Genomic DNA, 25,914 nt, shown 5'->3' with positions numbered 1-25,914 from the left:
CTTGAAACGCCTTCAGTAAACTTTCTCCTTATGACAAAACTGCTTAATCTCGATCCTCTTTCTTGAGATATGGATTGTCTCCTGACCTTGTGACCATTATTAATCCCTTGTTCCCTTGGTAATGGTTGCTGTTTGTTTTTATCAAAAGAAATTTCTTGTACAACAGCCTATATACTCTCACAGAAAGATCATTAAAGCACCTTTGCTCCATCAGAGCTTGGGTGCCCGTGTCTCTCTCTTTCACTTTTTATCGTCGACTCCGCACTGCCAGGTTCCAGTCCGTTAAAGGACCCCAACAGATTCCAATACAATATACTCTTTAATCCTATAACTATTGTTCACTTCAGTTCAGTTCAGTCGCTCAGTCATGTCCTACTCTTTGAGACCCCATGAATTGCAGCACCCCAGGCCTCCCTGTACATCACCAACTCCCGGAGTTCACATAGAGTCGCGTCCATCAAGTCCGTGATGCCATCCAGCCATCTCATCCTCTGTTGTCCCCTTTTCCTCCTGCCCCCAATACTTTCCAGTATCAAAGTCTTTTCCAATGAGTCAACTCTTCACATGAGGTGGCCAAAGTACTGGTTTCAGCTTTAGCATCATTCCTTCCAAAGAAATCCCAGAGTTGATCTCCTTGCAGTCCAGGGGACTCAAGAGTCTTCTCCGACACCACAGTTCAAAAACATCAATTCTTCAGCGCTCAGCCTTCTTCACAGTACAACTCTCACATCCATACATGACTACTGGAAAAACCATAGCCTTGACTAGACAGACCTTAGTCGGCAAAGTAATGTCTCTGCTTTTGAATATGCTATATAGCTTGGTCATAACTTTTCTTCCAAGGAGTAAGCGTCTTTTAATTTCATGGCTGCAATCACCATCTGCAGTGATTTTAATACAGCTTTATTTGCTTAACATTTTTAAACTTGCCTCAAGGGGATACTTTGCCAAAGCAGAAAAACATTGAGGCATTGAAGGATACCTCCCTTCCTCTGCCCATTTGGTATCAAGACGGGTGGACTAAACAATGGACATCTGGAAAATTAATATTACAGGGAAAGGGGTATGCTTGGATTTCTCCAGATGGACCCAACGAGATCAGCTGGCTCCCTCTTCGGAAGATCCGCCTCAGGGGAGCCACTGGCATTCATGATAGAGAAGAAATGGCGAAATCCCCAGGTGGAGGAATTTCCAGTACAAGCCATGGCGACTTGAAAATTTCCAAGAAACACTGCACTCGAGGTCATCGACCTTATGATTTCCCCACTTGGGGACAGATTAAAAACCCTTACTAATCAAGCTGAAAATCTGGTTTCTCAACAGCGAATGCCTCGGAATCCTAAAAATATTTTTGTCACTATGCTTGCTTTTGCTTCCCCCGCTCAGGCTGACTTGATTAATCAGTTATTGGGCTTACATACCTAACCCCCCTTTACTGAAGGTTGTAGAATGGACAGATACAGGACCGGTTGTATCCATTAATGACTCAGTACATATGCCTCCTCCTTGGAGCTTGGAGGGGCCCTCTCATCCTGAGGACGAAGGAAGATTAATTAACATTCCTCTAGGCTATAAAATCCTTCCTTTATGCATGGGCCCAGCAGAATTATGTATTAATGTTAGTCGACAGACGTGGGCTTTCATCCTGCCTCCAAAAAAGAATTTCCACACATTGCTTAGACTGTCTACTGCCCTGTCCTTTTATGAGAACCACGTCAATACTACCAACACTCTAGGACAAGGACAAAAGTTGGAATGTAAGGGGTTTACTTATAAGGATTTTAAATATACTCCTGTTTGTTGAGATAGATGGCAAGCTAAATCATGGAAATTCATGTTTGTGGCCAATTACACCATTGTTGATTGGGGACCCTATGGTATGTGGTTATCGTACTGCTCAGATGATATTAACAGTACCATGTGTGATTATGTTACTTAAGTAACATGGAAGATTACCAACAGTTCAATGGAACACTTCCATGACAAAGGACTCCTTGGCTGGCTTGATGGTGGAATGGCACCTCCTCGCCCTCAAATTGTCCTCAATAAACAAACTGGGCCTGAACAATGGGACATCTGGAAACTTGCTACAAATACTGAAAACTTGGAAACTGGACTGGATATTTCACAGGGACCAGTCATAGTCATAGTAACTATTCCTTCCATTATAATCATTCATGTTTTATACAAGCTTGCGTTCCCCTTCCTTTTGTTATCGCCATAGGAAACTTACAATAAGACTTTACGTTCTGTGACTTGTATAGATTGCAAATTGTATACTTGTCTTAATTCCTCTATTTCTCTAAAAACACAAGTCCCTTTTGATTCTTCGATCACGATGTAGTCTGTGGTTGCCAGCAGATCTCCAACGACCCTGCAAAGAGGATCCCATCGTAAGACTTACCTCCCAGTTACTCACGAAATTACTCTGACGATCTAAGCAATTAGATGCTTGATTCTTGGTATTTTGGGGTTAACAGCCATTTGCACCACTGCCACTGTCACAGACACTGCTTTACAAACTTCAATTCAAATACGAAACTTTATTCAAAACTGGACTAAAGATGCTCATACAATATGGGTCACTCAGGTTGAGAAAGATGAAAAAGTTCAAGATAAAAACAGCCATCCAAAGGGTTGGAGATCAATTAATAGATTTACAAAAACAAGTATTATTAAATTGTGATTGGAATTCTACTTAATTTTGTATCACTCCTCTTCGGCTCAACCATAGTGCTTACAATTGGGAAAAAAATCAAATATCATTTGCAAGATATGCATAATAATGCTTCCTTAAATGTACAATTGTTGCAAAAGGAAATCCTTGAAACCTTCTCTAAGAGTCTACCCTCTTCCAACAATTTGGGAACCTTAGCTGAACAGCTAGCTGATCAATTATCTGGGCTAGGCCCTCGAAGATGGTTTCAAGGCATTACACATAGTATTGGATCTGGAACTATAATGCTGATAATTATCCTGGTGATTATAATCTTAACATACTGATGCCTTTCAACTAAAATTGTTCAAACTAAACAAACTCACTTGCTCAGGGCCTTTTTCACACAAGTATCTACAGTCATCCCCAATTATGAAAAAGTAAAAAAGAGAGAACTGTCAGGGGACATTCAAATTTAAAGGATCCAACATGATATTTTCCTCTTCTGTGTGCTGATTCTCAAGGACTCTATTCTTTATCAGTTCCTGGAAAACAGGAATGAGCAGAGCTGCACGCAGTTCTCAGGACTGAGGTCATGAGAAAGAGCATCTGCTTGGAATCCATTCAGTGACTCCCTTCAGTGACCTTTTACTTGAAGGTAATCTGTTCAGTTATGCCCCTCTTCCTCAGGATATGGAATGCTTTCTGGCCCTTTCAAGATTGTTATTTGCTTGGCTTTGTTTTTCCTCAATTTTTTTTACTGCCTAAAGCTGCCTTGAATGAAGATATAGAAACATCTGTTTCTGCAAATAAAACACACTTGTTTCACTCGAGACTTGGGTTCCCTGCTTCCTTCTTCTCATCGACTCCATTCCTTGGGTCCTGGTCTACAAAGACCATGACAGCTCTGTCTTCAATTTCCACAAATAAGAGTAACTCTTCTTTAATCATATATACAACAGTTATTTCTATCCAGTGGAGACTATGACCCTATTCCTATGCATTGTTCCCAGCACACCATCAGTCCCTGATAACTGTCCCTCTCCTCCTACGAAAAGCCCAGGCCTTTTAACATCTTGCCTACTCTGTTCAGGGTCAGTTGGTAGAACATTATGTTTTATAACAGGCTGGACTATGTACAGAAGGGCTTCCTGTTCCTACTGACCGTGATGAGTCATGTCCTAGTTTTATGTTACTTTCTCCCCTCCCTATTGCTAATTCACACACACACTATTGAATTTTGTAATTCAGGCTGTGTGTTTTTCCAGGGAACATGGATGTGAATGAATTGTATCTAATGAAGTCGATCCCTTCATCTCACTGATTCCTTCCCTGAGACCATCGTGAAACCCATGTAGCAAATGCATTTGATCAATGTATTACCACAGCCAAGCTCTTAGAGCTCACCACACAACAGGCCAATAAACTGAGAGACTGCTTGTTGAGCAAGGAATAGTGACTTTATTCAGAAAGCCAGGAAACCAAAAAGATGGCGGACTACTGTCCCAAAGAATCATATTTGCTGAGGTAGAATTCGGGTTTCTTTTACACGAAAAGATCTCTTCAAATATGGACTTACTACAGTTGCTGAGTACCTGAACTAAAGTCATCAGAGTATACATAGAGTGAAAAAGATAAAGGATTTGCCACAACCACTGAGTCTGGGAAGTATGGCTCCCCTACGTTCCTATCTTGTGACTTTTGGCTAAGATCCTTGCCACACACGTTACATTGCTGTGTGTCTTCTCCAGGATAAATACTCTGATACTACTGGTGAGATGTGAGGATAGGGTTACTTTTTTTTTTTTTTTTTTAACATTTGTGAAATTGGTGAGGAATCTTTCTAGAATGAATTCATGTTCTAAAGACCTGACTAATAAATACATATATATCTGGCTTCTATCCAGTATGAATTTTCTCATAAAGCTTAAGATGTTGCCACACTCATGATATTTGTATGGTTTCTCAGTAGGATGAATTCTCTGAGCAACAGTAGGGTGTGAATTTTGAAAACTTCTACCATATACCACATTCACATGAGTTGCTCTCATGTATGGATTTTCTGATGTTTAGTGAGTGCTGAGACCTGAGAAAAGGATTTTCCACACTTGAAACATTTGAAAGGTTTCTCTATATGTATTCTCCAGTGTTTTGTAAGGTGTGAATTTTGACTGAAGAACCTGCCACACTCATTATATCTGAAAGGTCTCTCTCCAGTATGAATTCTCCAGTGAAGTTGAAGATGTGGTTTTTGACCGAAGACTTATCCACACTCATCTCATTTGTAAGCTTTCTCACCAGTATGAACTATCTGATGACTTAAAAGGGTTGACTTTTCACGAAAGGCCTCACCACACTCATCACATTTGTAACGTTTCTCTCCAGCATGAACTGTCTGATGCCTTAAAAGGGTTGACTTTAGACGAAAGGACTTTCCACACTCATCACATTTATAAGGTTTCTCTCCAGTATGAAATGTCTGATGACTTAAAAGGGTTGACTTTAGACGAAAGGCCTTGCCACACTCATCACATCTGTAAGGTTTCTCTCCAGTATGAACCGTCTGAAGACGAGCAAGCTTTGAATTTCGCCTGAAGACTTTGTCACATATATTACATTTAAATAGTTTCTTTCCTGTATGAATTTTCTTATGTCTCCTGAGGTATGAGCTGTCAGTATAGGCCTTGCCACACTCATCACAAGGTTTCTCTCCAGTATGAACTGTCTGATGCCTTAAAAGGATTGACTTTACATGAAAGGCCTTGTGACACTCATCACATTTGTAAGGTTTCTCTCCAGTATGAACTGTCCGATGCCTTGAAAGGGTTGACTTTAGACGAAAGGCCTCACCACACTCATCACATATATAACGTTTCTCTCCAGTATGAACCGTCTGATGACTTAAAAGGGTTGAATTCTGGCTGAAGAGTTTGTCACATATATCACATTTAAATAATTTCTTTCCTGTATGAATTTTCTTATGTTTCCTGAGGTGTGAGCTCTGAGCAAATGCCTTGCCACATTCAGCACATTTGTAAGGTTTCTCTCCAGTATGAACTGTCTGATGACTTAAAAGGGTTGACTTTACACGAAAGGCCTTGCCACACTCATCACATTTGTAAGGTTTCTCTCCAGTATGAACTGTCTGATGCCTTAAAAGGATTGACTTTAGACGAAAGGCCTTGCCACACTCAGCACATTTGAAAGGTTTCTCACCAGTATGAACTGTCTGATGACTTAAAAGGGTTGACTTTACACAAAAGGCCTTGCCACACTCATCACATTTGTAAGGTTTCTCTCCAGTATGAACTGTCTGATGACTTAAAAGGGTTGACTTTACACAAAAGGCCTTGCCACACTCATCACATTTGTAAGGTTTCTCTCCAGTATGAACTGTCTGATGACTTAAAAGGCTTGACTTTACACGAAAGGCCGTGCCACACTGATCACATTTGTAAGGTTTCTCTCCAGTATGAACTGTCTGATGACTTAAAAGGGTTACCTTTAGACGAAAGGCCTTGCCACACTCATCACATTTGTATGGTTTCTCACCAGTATGAACTGTCTGATGACTTAAAAGGTTTGACTTTACACGAAAGGCCATGCCACACTCATCACATTTGTAAGGTTTCTCTCCAGTATGAACTGTCTGATGACTTAATAGGGTTGACTTTAGACGAAAGGCCGTGCCACACTGATTACATTTGTAAGGTTTCTCACCAGTATGAACTGTCTGATGACTTAAAAGGGTTGACTTTACACGAAAGGCCGTGCCACACTCATCACATTTGTAAGGTTTCTCTCCAGTATGAATTGTCTGATGCCTTAAAAGGGTTGACTTTACACGAAAGGCCTTGCCACACTCATCACATTTGTAACGTTTCTCTCCAGTATGAACTCTCTGATGACGAGCAAGGTTTGAATTTTGGCTGAAGACTTTGTCACATGTGTCACATTTAAATAATTTCTTTCCTGTATGAATGTTCTTATGACTCTTGAGGACTGAGCTGTGAGCAAAGGCCTTGTCACACTCATCACATTTGTAAGGTTTCTCTCCAGTATGAACTGTCTGATGACTTAAAAGGTTTGACTTTAGACGAAAGGCCGTGCCACACTCATCACATTTGTAAGGTTTCTCTCCAGTATGAACTGTCCGATGACTTAAAAGGGTTGACTTTACACAAAAGGACTTGCCACACTCATCACATTTGTAAGGTTTCTCACCAGTATGAACTGTCTGATGCCTTAAAAGGGTTGACTTTTCACGAAAGGCCTTGCCACACTCTTCACATTTGTAACGTTTCTCTCCAGTATGAACTCTCTGATGACGAGCAAGATTTGAATTTTGGCTGAAGACTTTATCACATATATCACATTTAAATAATTTCTTTCCTGTATGAATTTTCTTATGTCTCTTGAGGTGTGAGCTGTGAGTAAAGGCCTTGCCACACTCATCACATTTGTAAGGTTTTTCCCTGTGTGCTTTGAGTTCTTGTGCTATTCCTGAAGGATTCATAAAATCATTCCCATATATATTAGAAACACTGGTTTGGACACAAGGAGGAATTCTTTGAACTGGTGAAAATGAGAAACTGTTGTTGACAGAACTCTTAACTTGATTATATTCAGAAATTATCCCGCCAGTTTGAAACATCTGCAGTTTATCCTGAAAGTTAAATCCAAACCTCTTTCCAAAGGGCTTGATGCCTGCGTCCTTTCTATCATGCGAATCTCTTCCATCAGGCACACTTCCATTAAGGCTTATAGGTGTGCCTTTGTAGTTTCTTTTGTCATCTCTCCCCTGACACTCAAAGTTACACATATTTTCCTGACTTTCCCAAAGATGAAAATGTTTGATTTCACAGCTTTCAGGGCTTCCCAGCATCAATGTTTGGAATGTTTCTCGTTTATCACTGTTCGCTTTGGGTTGTAAATGCTTCATCACATGTGTAGGAGAGATATCTACAAGACAAAAAGAATCATAGGTATCCTGCTCACAATAATCCAAAATTAATGTTTCATGTTGAATATATATTACACCAAAAGTAATACTTACATCAAGTTATGAAACACCACAATGATCACCTTAAGTCTTTAGAAACACTAAAGGAATAGAATTCTTAACTTAAGAAAGCATAACATAAATTCACCGTTAAGGTAGCCTAGTTTTAAAAACCATACGCCAAACACTCACATTGGACAATCTTATGCCAGCTCTCAAAAACAGAGTGTTTTTCTACCAGAACCCTTAGGAACGTATCAATCAACAGCTGTCTCAAATTGAAAACAAAATATTACACTATCATTGTATTCTGCAAATTTACTGTACATAAATTCTAAAAAATATAATATATATTTTAACAGTAAATAATCCAAAACCAAGCTTAAACAACTAATAATTAACTATTCATAACTGGTTGTTTACAATTAAAAAAAAAGAGAAAATGAAGAATATGATTAATACAATTTTTTGAAACAACATAGTTTTTTAAATCTGCTATAGAACTATGTACCCATAAAGAAAAGGCATTTTATAATGTTAACAAGTGGTATGTGTCAGCTGTACTGCAGAATACATGCTAAAAGACCATCATCTGTAAATGACACATAAATTAAGACGTAAAATATTCACCGGTTTTCTAACAGCCAATAAACAATGCAACCCCCACCTATGTTGTTCAGTCGCTCAGTCGTGTTTGCCTCTTTGCGACACTGTGGACTGTAGTGAACCGGACTCCTCTGTCCATAGGATTTCCCAGGCTAGAATAGTGGAGTGGGTTGCCATTTCCTTCTCCATGGGATCTTCCTGACTCAGGGATCAAACCTGCATCTTCTGCATTAGCAGGTGAATTCTTTACCACTGAGCCACCAAGCAAGGCTAATCTCTAGCCATGCACTATTCTTAATTACCTAGTTTAATGGCACCAAAATATAATAAATAAAAAGTGAGTGCTTTGTGTATTCATTGACTAAGGTCAGACACAATATTGCTGAAAAATGTTGCAAGTGAAATGCATACAAGATATAATCTAGTTGAGGTTTGACAGAAAACAAAATTCAGTAAAGCCATTATCCTTCAATTAAAACATAAATAAAATTTTAAGAAGATATAATGTAGAGCTAGAACAAATAATTTCACAATTTGTATGGGAATACAAAAAAAAACCTCAAATAGCCAAAGCAATCTTGAGAAAGAAGAATGGAACTGGAGGAATCAACCTGCCTGACTTCAGGCTCTACTACAAAGCCACAGTCAACAAGACAGTATGGTACTGGCACAGTAACAGAAATATAGATCCATGGAGCAAAATAGAAAGCCCAGAGATAAATCCACGCACCTATAGACACCTTATCTTTGACAAAGGAGGCAAGAATATACAATGGATTAAAGACAATCTCTTTAACAAGTGGTGCTGGGAAAACTGGTCACCACTTGTAAAAGAAAGAAACTAGATCACTTTCTAACACCATACACAAAAATAAATTCAAAATGGATTAAAGATCTAAACAGATGACCAGAAACTATAAAACTCCTAGAGGAGAACGTAGGCAACACACTCTCCGACATACATCACAGCAGGATCCTCTATGACCCACCTCCCAGAATATTGGAAATAATAGCAAAACTAAACAAATGGGACCTAATTAAACTTAAAAGCTTCTGCACAACAAAGGAAACTATAAGCAAGGTGAAAAGACAGCCTTCAGAATGGGAGAAAATAATAGCAAATGAAGCAACTGACAAACAACCAATTTCAAAAATATACAAGCAACTCCTGCAGCTTAGTTCCAGAAAAATAAACGATCCAATCAAAAAGTGGGCCAAAGAACTAAATAGACATTTCTCCAAAGAGGACATACGGATGGCTAACAAACACATGAAAAGACGCTCAGCATCACTCATTATCAGAGAAATACAAATCAAAACCACAATGAGGTACCATTTCACGCCAGTCAGGATGGCTGCGATCCAAAAGTCTACAAGCAATAAATGCTAGAGAGGGTGTGGAGAAATGGGAACCCTGTTACACTGTTGCAGGGCATGCAAACTAGTACAGCCACTATGGAGAACAGTGTGGAGATTCCTTAAAAAAACTGGAAATAGAACTGCTTTATGACCCAGCAATCCCACTGCTGGTCATACACACCAAGCAAACCAGAATTGAAAGAGACACGTGTACCCCAGTGTTCATCGCAGCACTGTTTATAATAGCCAGGACATGGAAGCAACCTAGATGTCCATAAGCACATGAATAGATAAGAAGGCTGTGGTACATACACAATGGAGTATTACTCAGCCATTAAAAGGAATTCATTTGAATCAGTTCTAATGAGGTGGATGAAACTGAAGCCTATTATACAGAGTGAAGTAAGCCAGAAAGAAAAACAACAATACAATATACTAAAGCATATATATGGAATTTAGAAAGATGGTAATGATAACCCTGTACGCGAGACAGCAAAAGAGACACAGATGTATAGAATAGGCTTTTGGACTCTGTGGGAGAGGGAAAGGGTGGGATGATTTGGGAGAATGGCATTGAAACATGTATAATATCATATATGAAACGAATCGCCAGTCCAGGTTCAATGCATGATACTGGATGCTTGGGGCTGGTGCACTAGGATGACCCAGGGGGATGGTACGGGGAGCGGGGAGGGAGCGGGCTTCAGGATGGGGAACACGTGTATACCTGTGGTGGGCTCATGTTGACATATGGCAAAACCAATACAATATTGTAAAGTAATTAACCTCCAATGAAAATAAATAAATTTATATTTTAAAAAAGATATAATGTAGATAAAGTCGTATCATAAAGAACATGACAGAATATAGATATTCCTTTTTTAAACAAATAAAATTTTGAGTATTTACTATAAAACATGTACTACTGACAGCACTAATTTGCTTTAAAGGCTTGAGGTAAATTAACATGTTTTTCTCTAATCAGAGCAGGAGACACACCCAATTGGCCCACAAAGTGGTAAGAGCACCAGGATATGAATCTGAACCTACAGAGACAACTGAAAAAAATTATTTGTAAACATGACCACCCAACAAATGAATAGACTAGAATATATTTCAAAAAAATAATACAAGAAACTTAGAAGGAAAATATCAAAGAAGATACAAGACAAAAGAACTCTGTTTAACTATTATTCAACCATCCCATCTCGAAATGGGTTGTAAGCCATCATGGATGCACAGAGTGATTTAGGTCATATCCTGAGAAATGTGTTCAATAAATGATCAGAGATTATCTTTACAGTGAGAGTATGTAGAAGGTGGAGGGATGTGATAGGTAAGAAGAATGTTTCCATCCATATCAAGGTACTATGTGAGGAAGGGTCAGGACTAAGAAAGGGCCTGCGTGGAGCATAGGGTACACAGGTTTATGTCAGATACCAGCTTGTGACTGCATGTCTTTGTGAAAATAACTGAGAGCACAAACTAATATACTGACCTTAAAAGAAAACAACTGGTTCAGCAAGTTTATGGGCATTATACTATGGGAATGGGACAGAAACAAGAGAGATTTTAAAAGTGATTATGATATATAGAGAAAGCAGGATAATACCTGTTATACTATTTACAATGTAATGTATCCAACTCTGATTTTGTAACTTACAATGGAATGCTTATATTCAAGAAAAGCATACACAATATTCCAGGATATTGTGTAACTATCTCATTAGCAGAAATCAGAAGGAAAATCCAGGAAAAGGCTATCTAAACCTGGGTTCCTCTGCCAAGTATGATTAACCTCTCCATTGGACATTTACTTCGTTTCTTCTTCCACACGTGATCATCTCAAGATTGAGGAGTATCAAAGGAAAGGAGGGACTGACACTGACTCTGGAAGACCTTCCCAGTTACAAAAGCCTTTCTGAGGCATCCAACTCTTTTTTGTAGAAAAAGGCTTTATTCTCCTAGACCTTCCCTGAGTTCAAAAGAGCAGATTCAAACAGTTACTAATACATTAAAGGACATGAAAGGATCATACCATGATCAAGTGGGATTTATTTCAGGGATGCAAGATTTCTCAATATCCACAAGTTAATCACTATGATACACCACAGTAACAGTTGAAGACTAAAAACCATATGATCACAATAGATGCAGAAAAGGTTCTGACAAAATTCAAGTGCCATTTATGATAAAAACCCTTCAGAAAGTCAGCACAGATGGCCCCTACCTCAACATAATTAAGACCGTATATGTCAAACACACAGCTAACATCATACTCAGCAGGAAAAAACTGAAAGCACTCCCCTTAACAACATGAATAAGACAAGAATGTTCACTATTGCCACTTTTATTCAACATATTTTTGGAAGTCCTAGCCACAACAATCAGCAAAGAAAAGGAAATAAAAGGAATTCAAGGTAAAAAAAATAAAGGAGAAGTAAAACTGTCGCTATGATGCTACACACAGAAAATCCTTAAGATGCCACCAGATGACTACTAGACCTCATCAATAAACAGAGTAAACTTGCTGGATACAAAATATATAGAAAGCTGCTGCATTTCTATACACTAATAATGATATATCAGAAAGTGAAATTAATGAAACAATCCCATTCACCATCTCAGAGAAAACAATACAATTCTAAGGAATAAATTTACCTAAAAAGTCAAAAGAACTGTACTCATAAAACGGTAAGATGCTAATGACTGATACCAAAGATGACACAAACAGATGGCACAAACATATACCATGTTCCTGGACTGAAAGAAGTAACACTGTCACAATGACCATACTATCCAAGGCAATCTACATAGTCAATGCAACCCTTCTCAAATTAACAATGACATATTTCATAAAACAAAGAAAAACTTACTTTGTACCAAAATAGAAAAGACTCTGATATCTAAAATGATCTTGAGAAAGAAGAACAGAGCTGGAGGAATCATGTTCCCTGAGTTCAGACTATACTACCAACTGACAGTCAACAAAGTGAAAGTGAAGTTGCTCAGTCATGTCCAACTCTTTGTGACCCCATCGACTGTAGACTACCAGGTTCCTCTGTCCATGGGATTCTCCAGGCAAGAATACTGAAGTGGGTTGCCATTTCCTTCTCCAGCAGATCTTCCTGACCCAGGGACTGAACCTGGGTCTCCTGCATTGTAGGCAGATGGCTTTACCATCTGAGTCACCACGGAAGTGGTATGATGATGGCACAAAACAGAAACACACATCAGTAGAACAGGACAGAAAACCCAGAAATAAACCAATTTACTCGGAGTCAATTATTCTATAACAAAGGAGGAAAGAATATAGAATGAAGAAGTCTCTTTAATAAGTGATGCTGGGATAAATGGATAGTTACATGAAAAAGAATGAAATTAGAACATTCTCTAACACCACATACAAAAATAAACTCAAAATGTGTGAAACATCTAAATGCAAGACCAGATACTTTAAAATTCATAGTGGAAAACAAATGCAAAACACTGACATAAATGTCAGCAAAATTTTTTTGAATCTATCTCTTAGAGTCATGGTAATAAAAGCAAAATCAAACAAATGAGACCTAATTAAATTTAAAACCTTCTTGTAAAGCAAAGGAAACCAAAAAAAGAACAAAAATTCAACTTTTGCACTAGGAGACTATATATGCGAATGATGCTACCTATAAGGGATTTATTTCCAAAATATACAAACAGTTCATACAGCTTCATATCAAAACAAACCAACAAACAAACAACCCAGTCAAGAACTGGGCAGAAGATCAAAACAGATACTTCTCCAAAGGAGACAAACAGACGGCCAACAGTAACCTGAAAAGATGTTTGATGTCTCTACTTATGAGAGAAATGCAAATCAAAACCACAAGAACGTATCACCTCACACTGGTCAGAATGACCACCATCAAAAAGTCTACAAACAATAAATGCTTGAGAGGGTGCGGAGAAAAGAGAACCCTCCTACAGTGTTGGAAGGAACATAAATTGGTACTGCCACTTTGGAGAATAGCATGGAGGTTCCATAAAGAACTAAAAATACAGCTATCACATGAAGCAGCAATTCCAATCCTGGGCATATATCCAGAAAGGATGAAAACTAATTCAAAATGATACATGCACCCCAATGTTTTTAGCAGCACTATTTATACCAGCCAAAACACGGCAGCAACCTAAATGTTCACTGACAGACAAAGGGATAAAGAATATGTGGTACATATATACAAGGGAATATTGTGAAGTGAAAGTAGCTCAGCCAAGTCCAACTCTTTAAGACCCCATGACCAGCAGCTGGCAGCCTACCCTGTCCATGAAATTCTCCAGGCAAGAACACTGGAGTGGGTTGCCACCTCCACAGCATAAAACACAATGAAGTTATGCCTTCTGTAGCAATATAGACAGACTTAGGGATTATTCTAAGTGAAATCAGACAGAGAAAGACAAATATCATAGGATATTATATGTTGAAATGAAATAAATGATACAAATGAACTTATTCACAAAATAAACTCACCAGAATAAAAAACAAACTTATGGTTACCAAAGGGGATAGTACAGGATGGTGATGGGGGCAGGAAAGGGAGAGATAAATTACCAGTCTGAATATTTACAAACTAATGTATATACAAAATAGATAAAACAACAAGAACCTACGATACAGCTCAGAGAACTACACTGAGTATCTTGTAAACTGCTGAAACACAAAACTAAATTAACTATACTTAAAAAATGGAGAAGGAAATGGCAACCCACTCCAGTATTCTTGCCTGGAGAATCCCAAGGACAGAGGAGCCTGGTGGGCTGCTGTCTATGGAGTCGCACAGAGTCGGACACAGCTGAAGCGACTTGGCATGCATGCCTTGGAGAAGAAAATGGCAACCCACGCCAGTGTTTTTGCCTGGAGAATCCCAGAAAGAGAGGAGCCTGGTGGGCTGCCGTCTGTGAGGTCGCACAGAGTCGGACACAATTGACACGACTTAGCAGCAGCAGCAGCAGCAGCAGCATACCTTAAAAGAATGGTTAAAACAAAAACACCTCTTGCAGAGATGTTCAAAAGATGTTTCACAAGGGTGTAAAAGCTACTAAATGGGGGAAGCAGTCTATGAAACAAGACATGTTGACAAAACTGAATACCCACCAGCAAAAGAATTTACTTGGAACATTATCTTACACTACAGACAAAAACGAACTCAAATGGTTCAAAGACCTAAACCTAAGTCCCAACTGTATAAAACTCCTAGAAGTAAATGTGCAGGAAATGTTTCTGGAAATTGGACCCACAAATGATTTACCAGATATAACACCAAAAGCACAGGCCACATAATAAAACCAGATATTAATAAATTGAACTATATCAAAATTATAAACTACTCTGCATTAAAGTGCAGTGAGTTTGAAAAGACAATCAACAGTAAAAGAGAAAATATGTGGAAATCGTACATCTGATAGTAAGTTGAGTACAAAGACTATATAAAGAATTTTAAGAGGGACTGATCACCAGTTCCACCATAGGGACCATTTCCCAATCAATCATCCAATGCATTGCAAATACAAAACAGAAACACTAAGAGTAACACAGAAATTTGAACTCAATGATAAAATTTTAAAAAAAAAACCTACAATGCACAGAATAGTGCAGCCAATAGCCTCATAGATATGAGAATGTGAACTCAGACAAAGTTGTCCTGGGATAAATTCCCATATCATTTACAGAGGCTAAAATATATGGTCCTTGATACACATCAACAACACTGTCATGGTGCCCTTGACAGAGTCTCCAAAGCCAGAAAATAACCTGGAAAGACGTATCAGGCTCTCATGATTCTTTCTCTCTCATCATCCTAGAACATACTGATCACTCTACTGGATAGCTTCAAGTGGTGACTTTGTACAGAGCAAGAAAATAACATTAGGAATAGTGCCTCCATCACAGTTTTCTGTTACCTACTAAATCCACTCCACAGAGACTCAGAGGCTGCCAATTAAACATAGGTGGATTATCATAGCAAGGAAACCAGATAAAATTTCAGACCCTCAGGAATATATTTCAAAGAAACTGAAGAGGTAAAATGATACAAAGTAAGGAGAATGGAACATCAGGAACAGTTGACATTCCCAGACTGGGTAGAGCAGCACAAGAGTAAAACTAATACAACATGAAGGTCAGACATTACAGCATCTTAAGATGGGACCATGCGCTCAGCCTACAGATGGCAAGCTAAGAGCCCGTGAGATTCACATATGCTCCCCTCGTAGGATCTAGGATCAAAAAGATGATCTCTCTACCCACTCTTACATTTTCCTAAGTAACAACCACAGAGGATCCAATCCACCAACTTGTCCCACTCCTAAACAGAAAAAAAGCAGCCCTTTTGAGATACTCGTTTTTCTTTATATGTTGTATTTTTGGCTACTTTTACATCACTCCCCACTGTCCAGAGCTTTTTCTCAGGCTCCAATGTGGAGATAATATTGAGATCAGAAACAGAAATTCTGGGACTTCCCTGGTGATCCAGTGGTTAAGACTCTGCATTTCCAATGCAGGAGGTGTAGGTTTGATCCTTAGGGAACTAAGATCCCACATGCAGAATGGTGCAGCCAAAAAAAAGTAAACAAGCAAACGAAAACAAATAGATATTGAGTGTTATCAGAAGAAAGAAATCTAAAGTGACGTGGATTTTTTTAAACACTGAGCAAAAGTCAAAAGGTAGAAAATAGGAAATCTGGTTTTTAGGTATTTGTTTTTAACATCTGCCAGTGAGCTCTGTACATAATCAAGCTCTGGGACAACCTTAGATATGACATGAAACAGACACAGCATCTGAAGAGGGTCAGTTTAACCTTGTGAAGCTGTGTCATGCCCCAGTCACCAGAACTCTCACATGAAACACATCAGGGCCTCCCAAGGGGCACACAGGGAAAATGCAGATCCCAAGGGCAGCTCTGGAAGGAAGTCAACCTCACCCAGGGAGAGCAGGTTCCTGTAGGTCTCCAGCATCACGTCCCTGTACAAGGCCCTCTGAGCAGGGTCCAGGAATTCCCACTCCTCCTGAGTGAAGTTGATGGCCACATCCTCAGAGGTCAGTCGTTCCTGAAATGAAATCACATGTCAGCAAAAGGGCCATGAAAAGTTCTCATTTTCATGCAAAAGAGCAAGGGTAGTAAAGGGTACGGATTGACTTGGTTGAAGTATGTGTTCTAACAGATCCATGCAGGGGTATCTGTATCTGGAGAAATTATGGATCTCTAATTTTAATTTCTTATGCTTTTTCCTAAGACCTTATGAGATCCTCCAATTAACATGGATTTTTCATCATTGTTCAAAATCCATGAAATATATAAAAATAAAGCTCAACACTGTTTTGGCTATACAGAAGTGTCAGATATTATGTTCTACCCAGTGAGTGCAACTCATTATCTCGATGAGGTACAGCATGAGTGGTGTCTTCAGAGATGACAAAGTCCACGGCACTTTTAATGGAAAGGTCAAAATTTTCAGCTATGATATTGATAATAGCAGCAAGGACCAAATGTCTCAAGGCTTCCTGTTGTTCTAAATTACTGTAGTATTACTCTAAACATTAAATAAGTACTTTACAGTCAAGAACCTGTCATCAACATAATAGCTCATTAAAGAACCATCTGTTCCCACCTTAGAGAAGAAAACCTGTGTCACAGACACTCTGAGAAACTTGACTCAGATCAAGAAGGTAAGAAATGTTACATGAAGCACCTGAATTCAGAAGCTTGGGCTTGGCAACTGAAGCTTAAGCATCTAACAGTGAAGTAATACAGAGAACATTACAAGTCCTTTGACAGAGGGCTCCTAAAGAAAACTTGAAAGAAGTCCAAGGTGAGCCTCTTCCCTGCCCCTCTGTCTTCTCTGCAGGGAAAGCAGCTCTCGGGCCTCAGGGCTTCATCCCTTGAAAATGGACACCTGTGCCAAATTAGTCTCTACCCCCTCCCTGATTGGGAGAACCTCCCCACTGTTGAGTGATCACTGTCTGCAGTGGTGGTAAAGGACCAGAGACACTGACCCATGAGAGCCACAGCAGCTTGGCAGCCCCAGGTCCCTGGACCATCTCACTTATTCTTAGCCACAGCTTCCAAAGCAGTGCCATTTCAAAGGACTTTGACACAGCAGCCAAGTTCCCTGGAGCTGGAGTTGCCACAGCAGGGGTGGTTGGCTACGGGGCTGAAGTGGGACATTGTTTGGGAGCTTCATCACTGTTATGCCAGGAACCCTGCTCTGAAACAGTAGCTCTTCTACGCCATGGGCTTGGCCCTCTCAAAGGCCATGGGGCTCTTTTGCCTGATGGTGGTCTAGCTCATCTTCTTCACGATGTGAAGCAGCTGTTTCCACCTCCCATAGTTCTTTCTCCTGTGTCTGCCCTGTATGTTCCCTTTCCTGTAACTCCCCAGGCAGCCTGGGGAAAGTGGTGGGCTCAGGGTTTGACAGAAGGAAAACAAATAAATATTGTATTAATATGAAAAAAAAAAAAAAAGTCCAAGGTGAACAATGTGGAATGGCATGAAAGGTCATTATAGACGTGAATACAGAAACACAACTGTTAGTAATTTACTACTTAAAACACTAACAGGATGGTTTAGAAAATTTCAAGGCCACAGATTATACTGATAACATAATTTTAACTGAAAGAAAAAGGTGATATGTAGTTTTTAAATCATGATGTCTTCTATCTAAACCACAGACTCGCACATGCATGCATGCTTATCTATAAAAAATTAACTGACGTGAGAGGATTCATCTTTTGACAGATTTTTTGGACAATTTGATATCATCCTTTTATTCACATGTGTTTCAGCATCTTTCAGATGATAAAAATGTATCCTTTGTACTCAGCTGAGTTTGTCAACAGGATTCTATACTAGGCTACCAAAAGAAAACTGGTAAAAAATTAAAAACAATTATGATTTGAACTCAATTCATAATAAAATTACCACATACAAAGATACAAATATAATTTTATCCATTTAGATTTACATAGCAAGGCATTAACAGAAGCCAAAGACTTTCTTTGCCTTTTTTTCCATTTCCAATAAAACAGTGATTTGAAATTAGAAGAGTCATTAGATTATGACCAAAATAAAGTATCACAATATCAAGTAAAAAAACTTCTTGCAGAATTAAAAATCATGGCAATAAAGAATATGGAAAAAAAATAGTTATTAAGCAAGACTATCTCAAGAAACATCATGATAGGAAGGAAATATTCAATACATTCCTTCTGAAATTACAGTGGCATGAAAGGAGCTGTCCAGGGTGCCTGTCTTTCACCACCATACGATGCACAGGAGCAGGGGCCACTAGAAGAACTAACAGGAGGAAAAAAACCAAGGCAAGAGACACAGAGTTTGTCAGAGAGTTGAAACAGGTAGTACTCACTAACCTAAGGACATGGAAAGATGAAAAGTGAAAGGATGGAAAAAGACAGTTCATCCTGAAGAGAGCAGGGGAGACTGTTATATCAGACAAAATAAACTGAAGGAAAAAAAAGTGCAATGAGATAAATATTGTGTAATGATAAAACGGTCAATTTACAAAAAGCTGTAACAAGTAAAAATATATATACATCTAACATTAGATATCTCAGAAAAATGAAGCAAATATTGAACAGGCATCTACAGATCACACTGCCCAAGAAAAGCATAAAACACATGTATCTCAAGGACACAGAAAATATTCTCTATGAGAGACCACATTAGGCCAAAATTAACCATTTTAAGAGACTGATACCATAAAAGTGTCTTCCCTAACAACAAGGAAATAAACACAAGAAAACAAGAAAATTCCTCAAATGTGAACATTAAACAACTCACTCTTACACCACAAATGGGTCTGAGAAAAAAATCACATGGAAATTTTTAAATACATGGATAATAACGAAAAGACAACATTACAAAATTTATAACACACAGAGAACACTGTACTAAAAGGAAAGTCTGAACTGTTACATGCTTATAGTAAAGAAAAGAAAAGATCTTAAATCTGAAATACATTTTTAGACCTCTAGAAAGGAGAAAACAGAAAACAAACTAAACTCAAGTTTAGCAGAAGGAAAAATAAAATAAGAAAGATTAAACCAGAGATACAATAGAAAGTAGAAAAATATAAAAATCAACAAACCATCAGTTGATGTTTTAAAAAAACTGTATAGGAAAACTCCCACCTTGACTAAGGAAAAGAGAAAAAAAGATTCAAATAACTAAAAACAGATATGAAACAGGAGTGATTACAACTGAGGTCAAAAAGATAAGGAAGTACTATGACCAATAATGCCTATAAATGACAGAATACAGGACATACTGGCAAATTCTCAGAAACATAGAAACTATTTTACTTATTAAGAAATAAAAAAACTGAGAAGTGTTGAAAGTGAAAGTGATAGCCACTGAGTCGTGTCTGACTCTTTGTGACCTCATGCACTGTAGCCCACAAGGCTCCTCTGTCCATGGAATTTCTCCAGACAAGAATATTGGACTAGACAGCCATTCCTTTCTCCAGGGACTCTTCCAACCCAGGGACAGAACCTGCGTCTCCCGCACTGAAGGCAGATTCTTTATGATTTGAGTCACCAGGGAAGCCCATTATAACTAGAGAGATTTGAAAAGTAGTCAGAAACCTCTAAGAAAAATACAGGACCAAATTCTACCGAACATTTACAGAAGAATTACCACTAATCCTGCTAATTCTATGGAGCAAGCATGATTCTAATAGTTTGCTGATTTCCCAAAGACACAAGAAAGGAAAACTAGAAACCAATACCCCTGACGAATACTGATGCAAAATTAAAATACTTGCAAACGAACTTCAACACATATTACAAAGATCTGGAGAAACAGACACAGAGAACAGATGGAGGGGGAAGGGGAGGAAGGAGAGGGTGAGATGTATGGAGAGAGTAACATGGAAACTTACATGACCATATATAAAGTAGAGAGCCAACGTGAATTTGCTGACTGACTCAGGGACTCAAACAGGGGCTCTCTAACAACCTACACGGGTGGGATAGGGAGGAAGATGGGAGGGACGGGACATATGTATACCTATGGCTGATTCATGTTGGTATTAGGCAGGAAATAACAACTTCTGTAAAGCAATTATCCTTCAATTAAAATAATTTAAATAAAAAAATAAAAAGATCTGACACCATGACCAAGTCGATTTCATTCATATAAGGCAAGGAGAAGTCAACACACAAAAATCAATTAATATGACACACCACATTTGACAGATTAAAGGGGGAAAAAAAAACAGGATCAACTCGATGCAGAAAAAAACCATTCGACAACAATTTGACAACCTTTCAAGATGGAACACTCAACAAACTACAAACAATAAATTTTACCAACATCAACATAATAAATGCCATTATGAAAAGAGCACAGCAATGGGGAAAGAATGAAAGCTTTTCCTCTGAGGTCAAGAAGAAGCCAAGGATGCACACTCTGCACTACAGTTCAACAAAGCACTGAAACCCTTAGAGCAATTAGATGAGATCTTCTTTCCCACATGACGAAGTTTCATCAGTAGAAAACATTAAGATTTAAACATGCTATATCAAAACAGATTAATAACCACACAAAGGGTCAATCAACCAATTAACTCATTATCAATACTGCCATGACAATCTTTGTAGAAGCAGAATAAAACATTGTGAAAGTCATAGAATTATTCAAAGAGCAAACAGCAAAACTCTTGAGGAAGGAAGATGGAGGTCTTTCTATTTCAACACCTATTACAAGGTAATCAAGGTGACGTGGTACTGGTATAAAAACAGACAAATAAACCAACTGAACACAACACAGTACTCAGAAATAATTCTTTGTGTATATGTAAGGTATATTCACAAGGATGTCAAGATACACAAAAGGCAAAGGACAGGCTCAATTGATCTTATTCCCAGATTTAACCAGCTATTGTGCATATAAACACCTGACTTTCACGTGCAGTTTCCTTACCCTGGTTGAGACAGCAGACAGTGCATCCAGATAGGCCCTAAGCAATCCCTGCTGCCCAACAGCACTGAGACCCCTTCTCCAACCCGTGGGTGAGAAGCCCTGCCCAGGACGGTGCCCAGGGGAGCGTCCTCACAAGGGCCAGGTCACCAAGTCATGGGGAGACGGGATCTAAGTGGAGACGACAGGGCCTGAGGGAAGGCCCCAGGTGAGTGTGTGTGTACAGGAGTCACACTGGACACTCCAGAGTCAGACATGATTAGCGAGTGCAGAGAAGGGCATTTCAGGAAGGACAGACTAAATATGACCTTACCTGAGAAAGAGCCATGCCTCACTCCTTTTCTTTCCTCGTCCTTAACTTCAGGGCTTCCTCAGGCAACACGAGTCTTCAGAGGTCTATCATGAAAGTTGAAAACATGCTGTTTAATGCTTAGAGTCAACACATCCCCTTCCTGAGCCCCAACCACACACACACAGGGAAGCCCTCACCAAGAGGAACAGACAGGTCCCTGTGGCCAATGTCTCAGGAGGGACTCAGGACAGTTAAATTCTGCAGAGAGACCAACATGGGACTTTTCCACACTTTCCCTCGGCTCACACTCCCCTCCTGCTGAGGCCTCATGTACACAGAAGCAGGAGGCACCTCCGCTGACCAAGCAATCTCCTTCAGGTCACACAGCAAGCCCTAATCTATCCCCACTCAGAACGGAGCATCCCCTCCTCAGCCCAGACCTCAGCCCTCAGGACTGGGAGGACTCAAGAGTCCTGATGCTCAGTGAGGGATCCAGACTGGAATCAACTGGGGCATCTTAAACAGTCTCGAGCTGTGGACCAACACAAACTAAGTGAAGGGGAATCTCTGGTCAGAGGGTACAAAACATGTGTGTCAGGAGCTACATTAGACATTACTGACAAAATAGAGGCATGGCCCTAACCCCCTCTCCTTGTCCCGCAGGCACGGACCTGGAATGAAGGAGTTAGGTCTTGTGATTCTGATTGTTTTTTCCTTTCCTCGGTTGCGTTACTGAAAAGAAGGTTAAGGTGCTTATTGTCCTTGAGAGGAGCATGAGAAGGCACAAAGCCTTCTGTAGTTGTGCCCAGAGAATAATCCATATAGTTAACCACTGACCTTTGTTCAAGGATCTTTACAAAGAGTATTCCAGGATGAGCAAGTAGGCCGCAGCTTGAGGCCATGGGAAGGATTGTCATCTGAGACCTATTTGTGAGGGAAATGTTTATGGCAAAGGAAGTTTGCTGAATGTAGGGTTTTGGAATAATTAAGAATAGTTAGAAGCTAAAAATTTAAGCAATGTGGTAGTGCTAGCATGTTTTACAATAGCTTATACAGATTAGGAATTTCAGAGATATTAATAGCTAAAGCCTTCTTAGGAGATAGTGAACTTAGGATGCTAGGGGCAAACAGGATTTAGAAAGATAAGAAATAAACTGAGGAATGTGTTATACAGCACAGACATAAGCATGAGTTACAGTGTAATCACAAGTTAAAGTAACCAAGATTCTGAGAGAATAGCTGAAGCAGAAACTCTGTTTGAAGGGCAACAATGTTTTATAGAGACAATAAATCTGGGTGAGGGGAAAACTGAAAATGCCAAACCTCTGACCTAATGGTTTCGTTAAAGTGTGAGAGTGAACCTGAAGCTTGAAATAAACATGCAGTCCCGTACCTTGAGTCAGAGGCTCCATCATTCTCTGCCGATACCGCTCATCTCTTCAGGCTGACTCCGTGGCTGCTGGAGCTGGACTCCCGGCACATCTGTATGCAAAATATGACATCAATGAAACGTGAAGCCTGGACTGAGCACCATTCAGAGGCGAAAAGCACCCCACCCCCAAGTCTCTTTTTCTTGCCTAGCCTTACTAAGGTGTAACTAACAAAAATGGTATAAATATATGTGTACAAAGTGATCATGTGATAGACTCATACACTGAATAATTAATATAGTTGAATAAGTTACACTTCCACCTATGACTACACTGTATCATTTCTCTCTGGGTGAATTTCAAGGATATAGAAACACTACCGGCAGCATGCAGTACCTCAGATCCCCAAAACTTACTTATTTTACAACAGAAAATCTCTACTCTTAGACTACCAGTGTCCCATTTCCCCCTCCACCCAGCTCCTGGTAAAAGCCTCATTACTTGATGGCTCTATGAGTTTGACAATTCTAGTTTCCACATAGTGTCTGTCCTCGTTTGTCAGGCTTATTTAACTTGGCATAATGTTCTCTAGGTTCATTCATTCTGGCATAAATGCAGGATTCTTGATTTTTATATTTATATACAGAGAAAAAATAGTTCATGAATATACAGTATATAATAAATATTTCTATACCACACTTTTGTAACCTATTCTTTTGCCAAGAGACATCTGGGCTGTGTCTATGCCTTGGCTACTGCAAATCTAGTCACACTCATGGGACTGTGGACATATCCCTGAAAAACTGATTGCTTTTCCTTTGGATATCTGTCAGAAATGGGTTTGACAGACTGTAGGCCTCTTCTGTGTTAATTTGTTAAGGAACTTCCATTGTATTTTCCAACATAGCAGAACCATTTACATTACCACCAACAGTGCAGTTAAGATTCCCCGTTTTCTGTACTGTGCCTGTACGTGTGATTATTTTGGGAGGGACAGGAGTGGATAACACAGAACCCAGCCTGGCAGCAAGACAGTTGCAGCTCCATCTTCTAGAGGACAAGCCTCCAGGCTGCAGATCACTGTGGCATCGCTGCCCTCTGATTTTTTGGAGCCATCCTCCCCTACGTCACAGGACTTTATGACTCTTCTCAGGCTGGGCCCAGAGATCCCTACCGAGTAGGACCACCTTATAACAAGCATTCTGTAATCTTAACCTTAGTACTCCTACTTTCCCAGCGGGACTCAAACAAACTTACAAACTTTCATGGTATCCAACAGAGTCTCCACAGAGCCCATAATGAGCCTCTAACCCTCTTATACAAACACAAAGCATTCCAAGCCCTGATAGCTCATGCATGAGGCAAAATACAGAAGAGGACACCCAAGGATCCACAGACACAAGACACTATATTTTCATTTAGAGTGAGTGATCCAGGTCAAACGTCGAAATCTCCAAAGACTATGAAAAAGAGGGTTAATTCCAATGATGCACATGGCCCACTGAGAACTCAGCATCTTCCAAGGAAACACTCCAGATTCTCTTGGTATCTTCCCAAATGGACATGAAACTTTCTGCACCGGCAACCCCAAGTACACAACGATAACAAAGTTGATGCAAAAAAATGACCTGAGATTTTCCATGTTACTCTACAGTGCCTGCCTGTTAAAAGAGCCAACAAAGGCCAGGGAATGGAGTGGATGCTGGGGGCACCTGCTAGAACCAGCCCCTCAAGCCCAAGGCTCCCATCCTCTTGTACCCACAGCTGCTTGTGGGCTCAGCCCAGGCCACCGTTCTAACAGTGGAAAAGACTTCTCTTGGCTGAATTCCACGTCCTGCATTGCTGCTCACGTGTGGTCACGAGTTGTCAAATCAAACTTGTGCAGGCACATGTCAGTCTCAGCAATGCTGTCCCGGGGAACACGAGCTCAGGCAGTAGAACCTCAAACCACTCCATGTGGGCTCTCCAACAAACCCACTTCCAGGTGCCAGGTGTCTCCGTTCAGGCTGGAGACATTCTTTTCCAACAGATCCACACACCCCTTGTCCCTGCAACTACACTTGGGATGGGCACACGCTCCACTCACTGGGCTCACCTTGATGCCCCCAAGTACTGCCACAACCCTCCTGCAGACCCCACCAGGCTCCCTCCGCTTTCCCCATTTGTCTACCTCTTCTCCCTGATGACTGGACTAAGCAAGACTAAAGCGCACAGAGGTTTCCTGGCAAAGGGGATCACAAGAGGAGTGCCCATGAGCTACCACCCAAAGGACACTGCACAATGCAGTATGAAAATTAAGAGACTGGCCCTCCTGGGAAAGTCTGCCACCACCTGGGGACATTATGGAGTCCACGTACAAAGGCATTTGAGATGAGTAAGTCTCAATGCAAGGGTCTCCAGGTTTCACTGTCTCCTGTTTTCTCCACCCACACCTACTTGGAAGATATTCTACTTCTTGCAGGGCGCAGGGGGCAGCGTCTCCTTCCTGCTCCATTAGGTTTTGGATTTCTGATCATCCTCAGCGCACTGAACTCACAACGCTGACACTAAGCACATGAACTCATAGATGGCAAAGCTACTGTTCACAATGATGACTGGTCCTGGATGGACAGAGCTTAGATCTGGGGGCTGCAGAGGACGAAACCCAGCA

At 40.0% G+C, this 25,914-nt stretch overlaps 1 protein-coding gene across 1 annotated transcript in view; it reads right to left on the bottom strand.

The window, feature by feature from the left end:
• Nucleotides 1-21,943, bottom strand: part of LOC128064126 (zinc finger protein 665-like) — a 159,134-nt gene extending 137,191 nt beyond the window's left edge. Inside the window, exon 1 of the mRNA XM_052656919.1 lies at nucleotides 21,916-21,943. Within this exon, the coding sequence (XP_052512879.1) occupies nucleotides 21,916-21,930 (15 nt within the window). The 5' untranslated portion in view covers nucleotides 21,931-21,943. The remainder of the gene's footprint in view (nucleotides 1-21,915) is intronic.
• Between the last annotated feature and the right edge of the window lie 3,971 nt (nucleotides 21,944-25,914).

The sequence above is a fragment of the Budorcas taxicolor genome, chromosome 18 (genome assembly GCF_023091745.1).
Source record: "Budorcas taxicolor isolate Tak-1 chromosome 18, Takin1.1, whole genome shotgun sequence".
In the NCBI taxonomy this organism is placed as follows: Eukaryota; Metazoa; Chordata; class Mammalia; order Artiodactyla; family Bovidae; genus Budorcas; species Budorcas taxicolor.
This window is presented reverse-complemented; position numbering and strand designations above follow the sequence as displayed.